The following is a 15,808-nucleotide window of genomic DNA, read 5'->3' on the forward strand; positions in this document are numbered from 1 at the left end:
AATATTAAGGCGGATGCACTGTCGCGTAGCTTCATGGCCAGCCCTCCTTCGGAGGAAGATCCTGTTTGTATTTTGCCTCCAGGTATAGTCATTTCCTCTATCGAGTCCGATTTAGTCTCTGAAATTGCTGCTGATCAAGGTTCAGCTCCTGGGAACCTTCCTGAGAACAAGCTGTTTGTTCCCCTGCAATTCCGGCTAAGGGTACTTAGGGAAAATCACGACTCCGCACTATCTGGCCATCCAGGCATCCTGGGTACCAAACACCTCATTACCAGAAATTATTGGTGGCCTGGTTTGCCTAAAGACGTTAAGGCCTACGTCGCCGCCTGTGAGGTTTGTGCCAGGTCCAAGACTCCCAGGTCCCGACCAGCGGGCTTACTGCGTTCGTTGCCCATTCCCCAGAGACCTTGGACACATATCTCCATGGATTTTATCACCGATTTGCCTCCATCCCAAGGCAAGTCGGTGGTGTGGGTGGTGGTAGACCGCTTCAGTAAAATGTGCCACTTTGTGCCCCTCAAGAAACTACCCAACGCCAGGACGTTGGCTACCTTGTTTATCAAACACATCCTGCGTCTCCATGGGGTCCCCGTCAATATTGTTTCTGACAGAGGGGTACAATTTGTTTCATTGTTTTGGAGAGCCTTCTGTAATAAGTTGGGGATTGATCTGTCCTTCTCCTCTGCCTTCCATCCTGAAACCAATGGCCAAACGGAGAGGACTAATTAGTCTCTAGAACAATACTTAAGATGTTTTGTCGCTGACTGTCAATTTGATTGGGTTTCTTTCATTCCCCTCGCCGAATTTTCCCTTAATAACCGGGTCAGTAACTCGTCAGGGGTCTCTCCCTTTTTCTGTAATTTTGGGTTTAATCCACGGTTCTCCTCCGTTTCACCTGGTTGTTCCAACAATCCTGAGGTGGAGGTCGTTCATCGGGATCTGTGCACAGTCTGGGCCCAGGTTCAGAAGAACCTAGAGGCGTCCCAGAGCATACAGAAGGCTCAGGCCGATAGAAGACGTTCTGCTAACCCCCTGTTTGTGGTCGGGGATCTGGTGTGGTTGTCATCCAGGAACTTGCGTCTCAAGGTTCCGTCCAAAAAGTTTGCTCCCCGGTTTATTGGGCCGTATAAGGTCATTGAGGTCCTCAGTCCTGTCTCTTTCCGGCTGGAGTTACCCCCGTCTTTTCGTATACACAACGTGTTTCATGCCTCCCTCCTGAAACGCTGCTCCCCATCCTTGGCCCCCTCGAGGAAACCTCCTGTTCCCGTCCTCACCCCTGAGGGGGTGGAATTTGAGGTGGCCAGGATCGTGGACAGCAAGATGGTCCAAGGCTCCCTCCAGTACCTGGTCCATTGGAGAGGATACGGGCCCGAGGAGAGGACTTGGGTACCCGCCCGGGATGTTCACGCTGGGGTATTGGTCAGGAGGTTCCACCTGCGTTTCCCCAGTAAGCCAGGTCCACTTAGAAAGGGTCCGGTGGCCCCTCATAAAAGGGGGGGTACTGTAAAGGATCTGCCAGGCACTGCTTCAGGGTTAACTCCCAGAATTAATCAGTCAACACCTGAGTGTGCATCCCTGAGACAGACACCAGCTTCCTCCACTCAGGCTGGCAGGCTTAGGAGTGGGAGAGCCTATCGCAACCTGGCCAGACTCAGCTAGCTCCCGCCCTCGGTCTATTTAAGCCTGCTCTTCCTGTCCATCTGTGCTTGTGAATTCTTTCCCTGAGGTTTCCTGGCCCAGCTACAGCTCCTGCTACTTTTTGATCCTGCTCCATACAGACCCCGGCTTACCGACTACTCTTCTGCTTTTCGCTTTGTACCTCGCACTCTCCTGGCTTGACTCGGCTCGTTCACTACTCTGTTGCTCACGGTGTTTCCGCGAGCAACTGCCCATTTCCCTTGCTTGTGTTCCCTTGTTTGTTTGTCGTGTTTGTCATGCACTTACTGAGCGCAGGGACCGCCGCCCAGTTGTACCCCGTCGTCTAGGGCGGGTCGTTGCAAGTAGGCAGGGACAGAGTGGCGGGTAGATTAGGGCTCACTTGTCCGTTTCCCTACCCCCCCCCACCATTACACACGATAACTCTCTGGGATGGCACAACAGATTCTATGTCCAAGGACAGGAGGGCCAATGCTGCGCTGAGCTCTAGATGGGTACCCACTAACGTGGACATTAAGTCAAATACCGCTTTCCACAATGGAGCAATAACTGGGCACTCCCAAAAAATATGAAATAATGATCCCACCCTTCCAAAGCCTCTCCAACACAAGGGACTAGAAGTCGGATATATCTTGGACAATTTGAATGGAGTATAGTACCACCTTAAGAGTAATTTGTGAAAAACTTCCAGGAGATTCGAGTTCATAGTGGACCGCAGTGTCCACGTAATCGCTTTGCTCCATACTTCAATACTGTAGGTGGACCCTAACTCTTCTTCCCATTTTGCCATTTGTGGGGTCTTGGAGGTTACCACATCCCCCAGAATTATATCATATAAAGCTCGAGTTAGCTTAGATTCCCCTGTGAGGGTCTTGAAAACCAAGTCATACAGCCCAGATGGTACCTGTACCTGCGTATGAGATCTAGATGGAAGAAGATGTCGAGCCTGCCGGTACTTAAAAAGATCAGTCTGTGAGATTGCAAATTCCGCCCTTAGCTCTGAGAAAGGTCTTATAGAGTCATTGTCAAACAAATCGGGTAGTGTCGCAATCCCCAAGGCGGCCCAGTTCCCCAGTCTTAAAATAGGAACCAGAAGTTCCAAAGTATCCACCGGTAGAGGGATCGTGCGGGTGGGAGCGGAGGGAGGTATTGCTTTTAAAGCCGCTTTCCATGCCTGTATTGATGCTGTCACCGTAGAGAAGCGCGGGATAAAGCTCTTAGGGAATTTTGCCTGGGATAACAGTAGCGAGGAAAGAGGGATATCCCCGATCAGGTGACGCTCAATCGTAGGCCAACTAGAGCCCGTGAACGGAAGGCACCAGTGTCTCAATTGACGCACCCCTATAGCTGTATGATACGTTTCCAGGTACGGGACACCCATACCCCCCCCTCCGTCTATGGACATAGAGACGTTGACGGGCTACTCGAGGCTTCCCCTTATTCCAAATAAATCTCATCAACTGATCTTGCAGCTTACGAAGTAGGGACCTAGGCATAGGGACCATGACTGTCCTAAAAATATATAGTATTTTGGGCAGAATTAACATTTTATACAGGACCATGCGGCCCATCCAGGAAGGCTCCGTGTCTGACAAACGCTGCAGTTCACCCTGCAGTTTATCGTGTAAGGTAAGAATATTAATATGGGCCAGTTTAGAGGTTTTAGAACATAAGTTGATACCGAGATAAGGGATCGACACCTCCTCCCAACCATACGAGAATTCTTTCTGAATGTCTTGACGCAATCTCATGGGTATTGACAAGCCCAATATCTGAGACTTATTAACACATTAATTTTATAGTACGAGACCTTACTGAACCATTCCAAAATTTCCGATACTCTTCTAAGAGATGTCAATGGGTCTGTGAGGGTCCAAATGACATCATCTGCAAATAAGCCAATTTTATGCTGTCTATGCCCTACTGAAATCCCCCGCACCTCCAAATCCATCCGAATCATCTACACCACAGGCTCCATAACCATAGTAAACAGTAAGGGCGAGAGGGGGCATCCCTGTCTGGTGCCATTAGTAATACCAAATGGTTTGGACATCATCCCATTAGCCAAGACCCTAGCCGAGGGTGAGGAGTAGAGAGCTCCTATCGCTTTCAGAATGGAGCCAGAGAAACCAAACCTCTGCATTGTTGCAAAAGCAAAGTCCCAGTGAATCCTGTCGAACGCCTTCTCCGCATCCAGTGTGAGGAGAAGAGAAGGCGTCCGGCTAATCTCTGCCTTGGAAATCAGGTTGATTATGTGCCTGGTACCATCTGGGGCCTGCCGGCCCTGAGTAAAGCCCACCTGGTCATTGTGTATTATAGTAGGAAGAATAGTCAAGAGGCGCTGTAAAGGATCTGCCAGGCACAGCTTCGGGGTTAACTCCCATAATTAATCAGTCAGCACCTGAATCTACATCCCTGAGACTGACTCCAGCTTCCACCACTCAGGCTGGCAGGCTTAGGAGTGGGAGAGCCTATCGCAACCTAGCCAGACTCAGCTAGCTCCCGCCCTCGGTCTATTTAAGCCTGCCCTTCCTGTCCCTCGGTGCTTGTGATTCTTTTCGTGTGGTTTCCTGGCCCAGCTACAGCTCCTTCTATTTTGATCCTGCTCCATACAGACCCTGGCTTACTGACTACTCTTCTGCTCTTCGTTTGGTACCTCGCACACTCCTGGCTTGACTCGGCTCGTTCACCACTCTGGTTGCTCACGGTGTTGCCGTGGGCAACTGCCCCTTTCCCTTGCTTGTATTCCCTTGTATGTTTGTCGTGCACTTACTGAGCGCAGGGACCGCCGCCCAGTTGTACCCCGTCGCTTAGGGCGGGTCGTTGCAAGTAGGCAGGGACAGAGTGGCGGGTAGACTAGGGCTCACTTGTCCGTTTCCCTACCCCCCGTCATTACAGGCGCTGGGCCAGTATTTTTGCATAGAGTTTGGTATCACAATTCAGCAATGAGATGGGCCTAAAATTAGCCGGCAGAGTAGGAGACTTCCCCTGCTTGGGAATGGTCACTATGGTCGCCTGTAACATCTCATCGGGAAGACTGCCCTTGGCCATTGCCACGGTAAATACACGCGCCAAATAAGGGGCTAAGACTCTTTCATTTAGTTTATAATATTCGGAGGAGAACCCATCCGGTCCCGGGGCTTTATGTTGCTTACCCAACCTAATAACTTTGATCACCTCGTCTGTCAGAATAGGGGCATTAAGTTGGTCCAGCTGAGGAGGGGTTATCTTAGACAACTGTATCTGGTCCAAGAACCTGTCTATGGTTTCCGAAGTAGGGTGAGGCGTGGTAGAGTCATCCTTTAAATTATAAAGCTTGGAGTAAAATAGGCTAAATCTGTCGGCAATGTCTTGAGGATTAGAAATCTTAGGATCCCTGCTTTCTGCTTCCAAGAATGGAATTCTGCTCTTCTGTTGTTTCAATTTAACCCTTGTCGCCATATATTTGCCCGCCTTATTATGGGAGGTGTAATAAGTCATACGAAGCGAGGTTAGATGTTTATCAAAGTCCGCTATAAGCAGCCTTCTCAGCTCCTGCCTGAGTTTGGTCAGAGCATCATTTAGTGTGACCGAGGGGGAGGATTTTTGTTGGGCCTCTAGAACTCTAATCTGGCCTAAGACCCTATCCGTATTGACCCGCTTCTGTTTATAATAATGCGAGCTCTGTTGGATCAGGAGTCCTCGCATAACGGCCTTATGAGCATTCCACAGGATAAAGGGATCTACCTCTGGGGAGTCATTGAGATCAAAATATTCCTGTAACTGAGAGGAAATATGATCTTTGTATTTGGGAAGGGCCATCAGGAAGGTGTTGTTGCGCCAATTTCTGAAGGGGCGAGACCAGGGGGCCAGCGCTATCTGCATGGAAATAGGGGCATGGTCTGACCATGTGATCTCCCCTATCTCTTCCTTAATTACGGCCTGGAGCAACCATTTATCTACCAGAAACACATCGATCCGAGAAAAAGTGTGGTGGCAGGCAGAGTAGTAAGTGAATTCCCGGGACAACACATTATGGCATCTAAACACATCATAAAGGTCTTCCTTCTGAGCCCACGGTGAGAGTGTAGGGAGAGACCTCCTGCTCCTGCTAGTAGTGTCCATAACTCTGTCTGGAACAACATTAAAATCCCCACAAAGGATGAGCTGACCCTTTTGAATTTTGCGGATTTTCCGCATGGTTTTGTTCAGAAATCGGACCTGTGAAGTATTAGGAGCATAGATATTGACTAATGTTATTAAAGAGTCATTGATAGAACACACCAGAGCAAGTAATCTACCCCCCCACATCAATCAAAGAATCCACAAGCTTGAAATCCAGAGCATCTCTGAACGCTACTAAAACCCCTGCTTTTTTCCTATCAGAATTAGCCATAAAAACATGAGGGAAATTAGTGCTGACAAAAGGAGGGCAATGCGACTTCTGGAAATGTGTTTCCTATAAACACAGAATATCTGCTCTAGAGTTACGGGCCTCTTTCCAGGCGGAGGACCTCTTAAATGGGCTATTCAAGCCCTTTACATTCATCGAGACTATTTTAACCGACATTATCAAAATTCCTATTGAACATTGTACAATATGCAATATACATTAACCCCATCGTATCGACATCTGAAGGCGTACCGAAGAAAATACACTTGGTGAAACAGGTGTGGAAGAAAAACAGGGGATAATTGAACCACAATAATAACCACATGTGTCAGGGATGTAACAGTCCCTGAAGAAAGGTAAAGACAACAGGATCTAGAAGACCTCAACGATCCTGTAAGGATTACTGGGAACGAAAGTTCGACCTGAAGAGACTCAACCTCATGATCTCAAGCATAAAGTACCTTCAGCGAGAATCAGCCTGGCCCCGCCACTCCGGAGAAATTCTAGACGGACCCCTAGTTCAGGGTTTCACGGGTAGGTCAGACATCGGGACCCCCCATTCCTTCAGCAATTTAACCCCATCAGCCGGCTTATGAAGAACGTGCATGCGATCCTCCTTCCGAACCAAAAGCTTTGTAGGGAATCCCCATTTATACGGGATCTTGTTGTTTCGGAGCGATAGGGTAACAGGTAGGAAATTCCGTCTGGCTTGAAGCGTGACTTGTGAGAGATCCGCATAGAGATGCACCCCTCCATATGGGTCTGGTAGCTTCTGGGCCTTTCGCGCCGCAAACATTAAGACTTCCTTGACATGGAAAAAATGGATGCGAGAAAGAACGTCTCTTGGGACATCTGATGGTAGAGCTTTAGGCTTAGGTAAACGATGTGCACGATCTATGATCAGATCTTGAGGCGAAGATTGTGGTAGGAGAGATTTAATCAGCTTTTGCAAGAACAATGGGAGATCAGACGGAGACACAGATTCCGGGATGCCCCGAAATTTAACGTTGTTCCTCCTGTTCCTATCTTCCATATCCGCCATCTTAGATTTCATAACCTCCATCTCCTCTTCTAAAGCATAGTGTGCATCCACTAGGTCGTTGTGTGCCTGGGTGAAGTCCCCCATTTTTGTTTCCACATGATCGACTCTGGAACCTAAATCCTCTATACTAGTGTGTAATGTAGCTGTGATCTTTGCCAAGTCCTTTTGTAGGGACCCTCTGAGGGCCAACACCAGGCCCTTAATAAAAGATTCCGATGCCACCTAATCTGTAGTAGGGAGGCTAGATATCGGGTCACTATCAGCCAGCAAAATATCTTCTGGTATGGAAGTGAAGGAGGAGAGCTGGGCCCTCTGTAAAACCTGGCTATCAGGGGGAAGAACGTCCTCCTCTTGTTGTCGCCTCACAGCCGCCATGTGCACGTGGAGTCAGCGGGGAACTAGGGGAACTAGGGGAAAGTAGCAGCTGATTGTCGCTGCGCCTCGGGCCGGCCAGCATCGGGCATTCAGGGAAGTTTGCGGGCTCACCGTGTGAATCTGCAGGCGAAGCCGGTCCCGACCCTCTGTCACACGCATCCCCGGGGGAGCTGCAGCCGGCGCCATCTTGAGAGTCATCCTTCCTCATGCTGCGGGAGGAGAAGAAGTCCGTCAGCCGCTTTGGGCCGGACTTATTCCCCCTCTTCCGTGTCATCATCGTCGACACCGGACCAGGAGCTGGAGATCAGTCTAATTCTGAGCCTCGGGTAAGCTTTAATACCCCGTCGCTTGAGGTTGTAGGACAGAACTCACCAAGAAGCGTCCGTCGCGGTCTGCATCCAAGCCACGCCCAGAAAAACGATCATTTTTGACGGAGTTATGACCTATATTAGCTTTATGCTAATGAGTTTCTCAATGGACAACTGTGCGTGTTTTACTATATGGCCAAGTGGGCGTTGTGGAGAGAAGTGTATGACACTGACCAATCAGTGTCATACACTTCTCTCCATTCATTTATACAGCACATAGCGATAAAGCTATATCTCTATGTGCAGCCACATAAACACACTGTAACGTTACTGCAATGTCCTGACAATGAATAGACAGTACCTCCAGCCAGGACGTGATGTGTATTCAGAATCCTGACCACTTCTGTAGTGTCTGTGTGAGACTACAGCACAGCACAGCGAGATCTCGCTGTAAATGACAGTTTACAGCGTAATCTCGCGAGACAACGCCTTCTATGCTGTAAATCACAGAGAAGTGCAGAGAAGTGGTCAGGATTCTGAATACACATCACGTCCTGGCTGGAGGTAATGTGTATTCATTGTCAGGACACTGCAGTAACGTTATAGTGTGTTTATGTGGCTGCACATAGCGATATAGCTACATTGCTATGTGCTGTATAAATGAATGGAGAGAAGTGCATGACGCTGATTGGTCACTGATTTGTCACTGATTGGTCACTGATTGGTCAGCGTCATACACTTCTCTCCACAACACCCTCTTGGCCATATAGTAAAACACGCCCAGCTGTCCATTGGGAAACTCATTAGCATAAAGCTAATATAAGTCATAACTCCATCAAAAATGATCGTTTTTCTAAATGAAAAACACTGTTGTTATCTACATTACAGCACCGATTATATTATGTACAAGATAGGCCACTTATAATGTGGGGACAGAGCCTCTTTAAACCCAGCAAGGTCTCTCACTTATTGTCAGAATATCAGTTGCTGTTTAGTAAATACCTCTAGCCTGTTCTACCCATATTGATTGCCTGTGGTTTACCCTACTCTGTTCCTGAACTCACCCTATTGTCTTTCCCTTTGGATTATTCATCTGGTACCTATTGTCCTACTCCAGGTGCTGACTCCTGGCCTGAACTCTGATTCCTGCTCCTTCTGGATTGTCACACCTGCCCCATCTGACTACTCTACAGTTTCATCATTGCTGCTGCGTGCGGCTGCCAACAAGTGACTATTCTGAGGGCTGCGACCTGTGGATCTGCTCAGTAAGTCCCAAAAGTACATATGGAAGTCCCATTGAAGAATGGAAGGCTCCCTTAGGCTCAACACCTCAATTTAGTCATCGCCAGACCAGTTGCAATCACAAGGATCCAAATTCAAAGCACATTGACATAACAGTACTAAAACACGATTTATGGATTTTGTTTGTCGCTGTTTGCTCTAAAATCTTGCATATAGAATTTTTCTGGTTAGCCAATAAAGGTATCATACCTTCTATACTTTTGTCTTTTTTGACACAAATGTATTTAACATTGCATATTGCTGATTTTGTTTACAACTTGATTAACCACTTGCGGACCGCCCATAGACTATAAACGTCCAGGCGCTCCGCAATTGACTCTGCAGGGTCGTTCCAGAACGTCCTGCAGAGTTAGCTTATTTGCCGCTCCCCGGCGGCCTTTAGCTCAGTGATACAGCTGTCTCTAGACAGCTGTATCATGGAACTTTAACCAGAGACCACTCAGCATGGTTTCCGGTCATGTGATTGGTGTGACAACCTGTCACACCGAGCACATTGCTCCTAACAGCAGCGCCGACTGTGAGGAGCTCTGTGATACAGCTGTCTAGAGACAGCTGATATCACTGAGTTTTCACCCGGAGACCACTCAGTGTGGTCTCTGGTCATGTGATCGCTGTGACAGCATGTTACAGCAATCACATTGCTCATCCCAGTAGCGCTTGTGCACCGACGGTAAGGAGCTCAGCTATGTGAACCCTGTGACAGCCTGTCACAGCGATCACATGTATGCCGACGGTAAGGAGCTCCATGATGCAGCTGTCTAGAGACAACTGTATCTCCGAGCTTCGGAGTGGTCTCTGGTCAGGTGACAGCCTGTCACAGCGATCACCAGTTGAATCTTCTCCCTCTCTGGCAGACTGCCAGAGAGGTGAAGAATAATGTAATGTAAAAAAAACAAAAAACATAAAATAAAATTTTTCTCTATAAATACATTTGTCTAACTGCTACACAGCGACTTTGGCCACGCACGACACAGGTCGCCAAAGATTGCTATGTCCTGTAGCCTACATTGCATGTAATAAAAGTCAATGTAGTTGTGTCGCAATGCGCAAGTTGCCACCTCATGACTGTTGCAAGAAATCCAAACTGTCGTGTTGCAGTTATTTGCAGGTCGCAACGCGACCACATTAACTTTCATTATTTGCGGTGTAGTCTATGGGACATAGCGATCTTTGGTCGTACAACCTGTACACGGAGTATTTTGCAGGCAGAAAAAAATCTGCCTCAAAATTCCTGAAGGAATTTTGAGGCAGATTTTGACCTGCCTGCACTTTTTTGCAGTGTTTTTCGCCTGAGGCCATTGAGGAACGTGGGCGTAAAACGCTTTTTCTGCCTCCCAGCCGCCCGGGAAAAAAAATAACAATTTCGGCTCTATATTGGTGCTGATTCCGACGCGGTTTCCACGTTAAAATCAGCACCAAAAAAACTCTGTGTGAATTGGGCCTTAGGGTGACGTTAGATGTGGCGAATTCACTGCAAATTTTACCTGCGGATTTGCGCAGGCAACGTCTGCAACGGGTTATAGTACAAGCCAAGTAGATGAGATTTTAGATAACTCATCTGCATGCTGCAGACATTTTACACGGATGATTTTTAAATCTTTGATATGTCGTTAAATTAATATCTTGGGGTCTGCTTTCCATAAAATAATAATTTTTGGGGTGTTAAAGGGGTTTACCAGTCCACAAAAATTGATGGCCTATCCTCAGGATAAGGCCCTATTCACACGACAGGATTTCCCGGCCGTGTGTGGGCCATTCAAAAAACGTCTGTCGCACGGTCGCAGTAGGAACAATAGACCCCAAATGGGGCTATTCACACAACCGATTTTTTGACGGCCCGGTAAACCGGGTCGTCAAAAAATGGGGCATGCCCTATTTTCGGCCGTTCTCCCGGCCTCCATAGAAGTCTATGGGGTTGGGTAATACACGGCCATTATTTGAATGAGTTCCGAGTGACGGCCCTGTTTTCCACCGCTCGCGCTCTCTCCTCCTCACAGTGCAAAGTGCATGTGAGGAGGAGGAGGGTATTTTGTTGCTCCCTGTAGGAGCGGAATCACCAATGCCCGGCCACAGCTTTGGCAACACTGTGGCCGGGGATTCCGCTCCAGGAGAAGTCCCTGACTTCACTGTCCATATATGGACACAGTGACGTCAGGGACGTCTGAAGCGGAATCCCCACCGCTGTGGCCGGGGATTCCGATCCAGGAGAAGTCCCTCACTTCATTGTCCATATATGGACACAGTGATGTCAGGGACTTCTGAAGCGGAATCCCCACCGCTGTGGACAGTGAAGTGAGGTACTTCTCCTGGAGCTGTCCCCTACAAGAAGGTAGGGGGGGTGCCATCTATGGGGGTGACTATGTACAAGAGGGCTGTGTGGCCTTACCTACAGGGGGGCTGTGTGGAATTACCTAAAGGGTGGCTGTGTGACATTGCTTACAGGGGGGCAGTGTGGCATTACCTACAGGGGGCTGTGTGGCATTACCTACAGGGAGCTGTGTGGCATTACCTACAGGGGGGGCTGTGTGGCACTACCTACAGGGGGGCTGTGTGGCACTACCTATAGGGAGGGCTGTGTGGCACTACCTGCATGGGGGGCTGTGTGGCATTACCTACAGGGGGCTGTGTGGCACTATCTACAGGGAGGTCTCTGTGGCACTACCTACATTGGGGGCTGTGTGGCACTACCTACAGCGGGGCTTTGGCAGTATCTACAGAGGGCAGTGTGTGGCATTATCTACAGAGGGATGTGTGTGGCAAAAAATTTACAAATGAAATTCATCCGATTTTAAAACGGACAGGGAAAAAAACGGATGCAAAGCGAGTCAAAATCGGCCGTTGAAAACGGAAACACGGCCGGGGACGGATACAAAACAGCCGGGAAAAACGGCCGACACTCGGACCCTGTCGTGTGAATAGAGCCTTATAAAACGGCCTTTTTGGGCCGATCCATTTTGCATCCCTTCCGATTCTGTTCCGGGCCGTGTTGCCGTTTTTAACAGATTTATGCCCACGACTAAAAAATTCACCAATCCGGTGGACAATAAGGAATTCAGCAATTTCTTAATTGTCAAACAACAGGAGTGGTCTTTGCAGCAGTGTGTTCATGCACATTGATCTACTTGGAGAAAACTATAAGGGTATGTTCACACGGCCTATTTACGGACGTAAATCGGGCGTTTTTGCCCCGAATTACGCCCGAAAATAGCGCCTCAATAGCGCTGACAAACATCTGCCCATTGAAAGCAATGGGCAGACGTTTGTCTGTTCACACGAGGCGTATATTTACGCGCCGCTGTCAAATGACGGCGCGTAAATAGACGCCCGCGTAGAAGAAGTGACCTGTCACTTCTTTGGCCGTAATTGGAGCCGCTATTCATTGACTCCAATGAATAGCAGCGCTAATTACGGCCGTAATTGACGCGGCGTTCAAGCGCCTGCACATGCCGGTACGGCTGAAATTACGGGGATGTTTTCAGGCTGAAACATCCCCGTAATTTCAGCCGTTACGGACCCCCGCCGTGTGAACATACCCTAAGACAGTTACAGTTACTCCAATCTCTCACCATTTGAGATATTCCACTATGATGATTCTTTAAATATTACATTTTGAGGTTTTCAACAATGTCAATTGGGTCCGGAAAAAGGTAATTTGTACCAAATCCTTCTGAAACAAGAAGGCAAATGGATTTATAGATTGAGATCCTTGAGCCCGAAAGATTAAAACCAAGGTTTCACCTTTTCCCCCATTATTGAAAAATAATAAAATCTAAATATAGGATTGCTTTGGCTTTATGTGCATTCACCTATCAGTGCTATAGTATACCTATCAGCTCATAGTACACTTCTTTGCCAATTCCGATGTAAAAAAAAAAGACAGAAATCCTTTTTCTTGTTTGAAATGTCATAATGGTTTATTAGAATGAGTTCATAAAAAAAAAAAATTGCTCCTGTCAGATTTGTGTTGGAGGCTCCTGTCAGATTTGATGGGAAGACCAATGCTGCATGCCGTTACATACAAATCCATTCAGGAACAATGTTACGACATAAGAAGAGCGGCCCTGTTCGCAAGCTTACAATATCTTACAAGCTGTGCGCCATTTGCCTATCTCCCAAGTGTCCCTATGATTCATGCTCCCCTTTGCTCCTTAAATGACCCCTTTTAGAAGTGATATACTATATCAGAATGAAAATATTTGTGTTTATATCAGCACCGTCAATGTTTATTACTTCATAGCATATTGATATTTACTGTTTATATTTGCTTTTTATTATTTATACAGCACCTTCATTTTCTGCTGCACTTTACATAATAGTTAGGCCCCATGCACATGAACGTGCTTTTGCAGCTGAAATTCCCTCCGAAAATCCACGGGAGAATTGCGGCCCTATTCATTCCTATGGGGCCATGCACACGACCGTGGTTTTCACGGTCCGTCCATGGCCCCGCAGCCCAGACCGCAGAAAGAACGGGCAAGCCTTATTACGGTCGTGTTCTGGGGTCTGGGCTCATTAAATCAGGGCCGTGCACATGGCTACGGTCATGTGCATGGGGCCTTAGGCTTCGTTCACATCTGCGTCAGGGCTCAGTGAACGGAACGGAACCCTGACTGAAAGAAACGGAACTCATAGCTTTCCGTTTGCATCACCATTGATTTCAATAGTGACGGATCCGTTGCAAATGGTTTCCGTTTGTCCCCGTTGTGTAAGGGGTCCGACAGAATTTTGACAGAATTAATAGCGCAGTCGACTACGGTATTGATTCAGTCGAAACGACGGAACCCTTACACAACGATGACAAACGGAAACCATTTGCACCGGATCCATCACCAGTGAAATCAATGGTGATGCAAACGGAAACCTATGGTTTCCGTTCATGGGTTCCCCCGACGGAGCCTATGAACGGAGCCTAAAACATAGTCTGCTATTCTTTCCTATACAGTGAGCCACTGCAAATAAAAACACAAACTGTGCCTATGGGAGACATATGCCACTAAATAAAGCGGCAAAAGTCGGGCAGTAAAAATTCTGCGTATATGTCAGCAGATTTTCCCAGCGTATACGCTGAAGGTCAAGCGTAATGTGAACAATCACTGAGGGAGAGATGTTAGATCAGATGTTCAGGAAAAGTTCAGTGTTGACATATAGATACAATTGAGACCATATTGGTTGTCACCCAGCTTTTCCAGGAACAGATAAAACAGCTGAATAGATGACCTATGCAGAATCATCCATCACCAGGCATAATACCCCAGTGACCAGCACCGTCTATTTGCACTTCATGTATAGAATGTAGACTCCGGATCCGGCACAGGGAGATGATCCGGTGCCAGGTTTTCCCTGCAGCTCTGCTATCACACACAGGAGAGGAAGTAACAGACATCAGGGCTTCTCTGCTCATGGTAATACAGCCCTGCACACAACAAGAAGAAGAGGCGGCTGTCAGCTCCGGAGAAAAGCAACGCTGTGGCCGGTGCCGGACAATCGGTAGAGGAGCCGCGGCCGGCCTGTGCCTGCTGGACGTTTCTATAAGGCGGGAAAGCAGCTGTTACACGGAGGGGGAGCGGAGAGCGCTGTGTTTACACCGGATTTTTCTATATGGATTCCGTATTTTCTATTGGAATGAATTGAAACGGCTTTGTTCTGTCACAATCCCCCTGCTTTGCTGCCCTATGTGCCCGCGTTCAGCAATGGAGGCTGCTAGAAGAGGAAGCAGCACATTGTGGTGACTGCCATTGCTGCAGACACATCCCCGCTTCCCTGTGTCATGGTGGCTCTTACGTTCAGCAGTCAGTGGATGCCGTATGTTTATATGAGCCGTGCATAGTGCCCTGGGAATATAGGAGAGTCCTTGTGCCATTGCTGTGCTGTGAGATCTGCAACATGTTGGGCAGAGGAATTGGTTGGCATCTTCTAGGCACAGCCGCCTGACTTTCCCTTCCAGCCATACAGTACTATGCCCACTGCTTGCAGAGCCTAGGTTGCTACAGACTGGCATAGCTGGGGCAATCTATATACTGGCTGCTGGTGGTCACAAGCTGGGTCCCCTCCTCCCTTTTCTTAAGATAAAGGTTATTTTAGTTATTCTATGTCTGTTCCAATCACTTGAACATTCATTCAGGAAACCTTGTCATTGTCCCTTTTCTGTATGTACATTGTCCTGTGCTGATCCTACCAAGCAACTAAGGTGACCCCAGATTAGTGTAAAAACACCCACATTATTGCTTTTACTTTCCTGTTCTTACTGAAGCCTGGGCCTGATCTCCCCTGGAGGTTGCAGTGTTATGTTTTAATTTAAAGGAAAAAAAAAAGGTCAATTAAAAAGAGGAATTAATTTTTTCATATTAATTTTATTTTTTATTTTACGGATATTTTGACGTTTGTGCTGCCGCTTGACTTACCCTGCCGCTATAAACTGTGGTTAAGATTGGCGGATCTGTAACTTCATCTATAGTCAAGCATGGCGGACCTAGAAGCAGTGCTGGCGGATGTCAGCTATCTGATGGCTATGGAGAAGAGCAAGTCGACCCCGGCAGCCAGGGCCAGTAAGAAGATTGTACTACCTGAGCCCAGGTAAATGGGGGATGGGAGGGGATGTGCCGCTGCTTCTGTCGTCCTGCGATGTCTCTTTGTAGTGTATTCCCATCATAGATGTGGTGTAAGCCGATAATGTAAATCGTTCAGGTGGACTTTTGTTCTGTTATGGTGACCAAAAACGTAACTAAATTTGGATAAATCCTGGGAACAAGGTGG

General features: G+C 47.8%; 1 protein-coding gene across 2 annotated transcripts in view; it reads left to right on the top strand.

The window, feature by feature from the left end:
• Positions 1–15,230: 15,230 nt before the first annotated feature.
• GRK3 (G protein-coupled receptor kinase 3) overlaps positions 15,231–15,808 on the top strand; it is a 290,760-nt gene continuing 290,182 nt past the window's right edge. For both annotated transcript variants that reach the window (XM_075830772.1, XM_075830786.1), the window contains exon 1: positions 15,231–15,628. In XM_075830772.1, coding sequence (XP_075686887.1) covers positions 15,516–15,628 — 113 coding nt within the window. In that variant the 5' untranslated portion in view covers positions 15,231–15,515. The remainder of the gene's footprint in view (positions 15,629–15,808) is intronic.

The sequence above is a fragment of the Rhinoderma darwinii genome, chromosome 1 (assembly GCF_050947455.1).
Source record: "Rhinoderma darwinii isolate aRhiDar2 chromosome 1, aRhiDar2.hap1, whole genome shotgun sequence".
Lineage (NCBI taxonomy): Eukaryota > Metazoa > Chordata > Amphibia > Anura > Rhinodermatidae > Rhinoderma > Rhinoderma darwinii.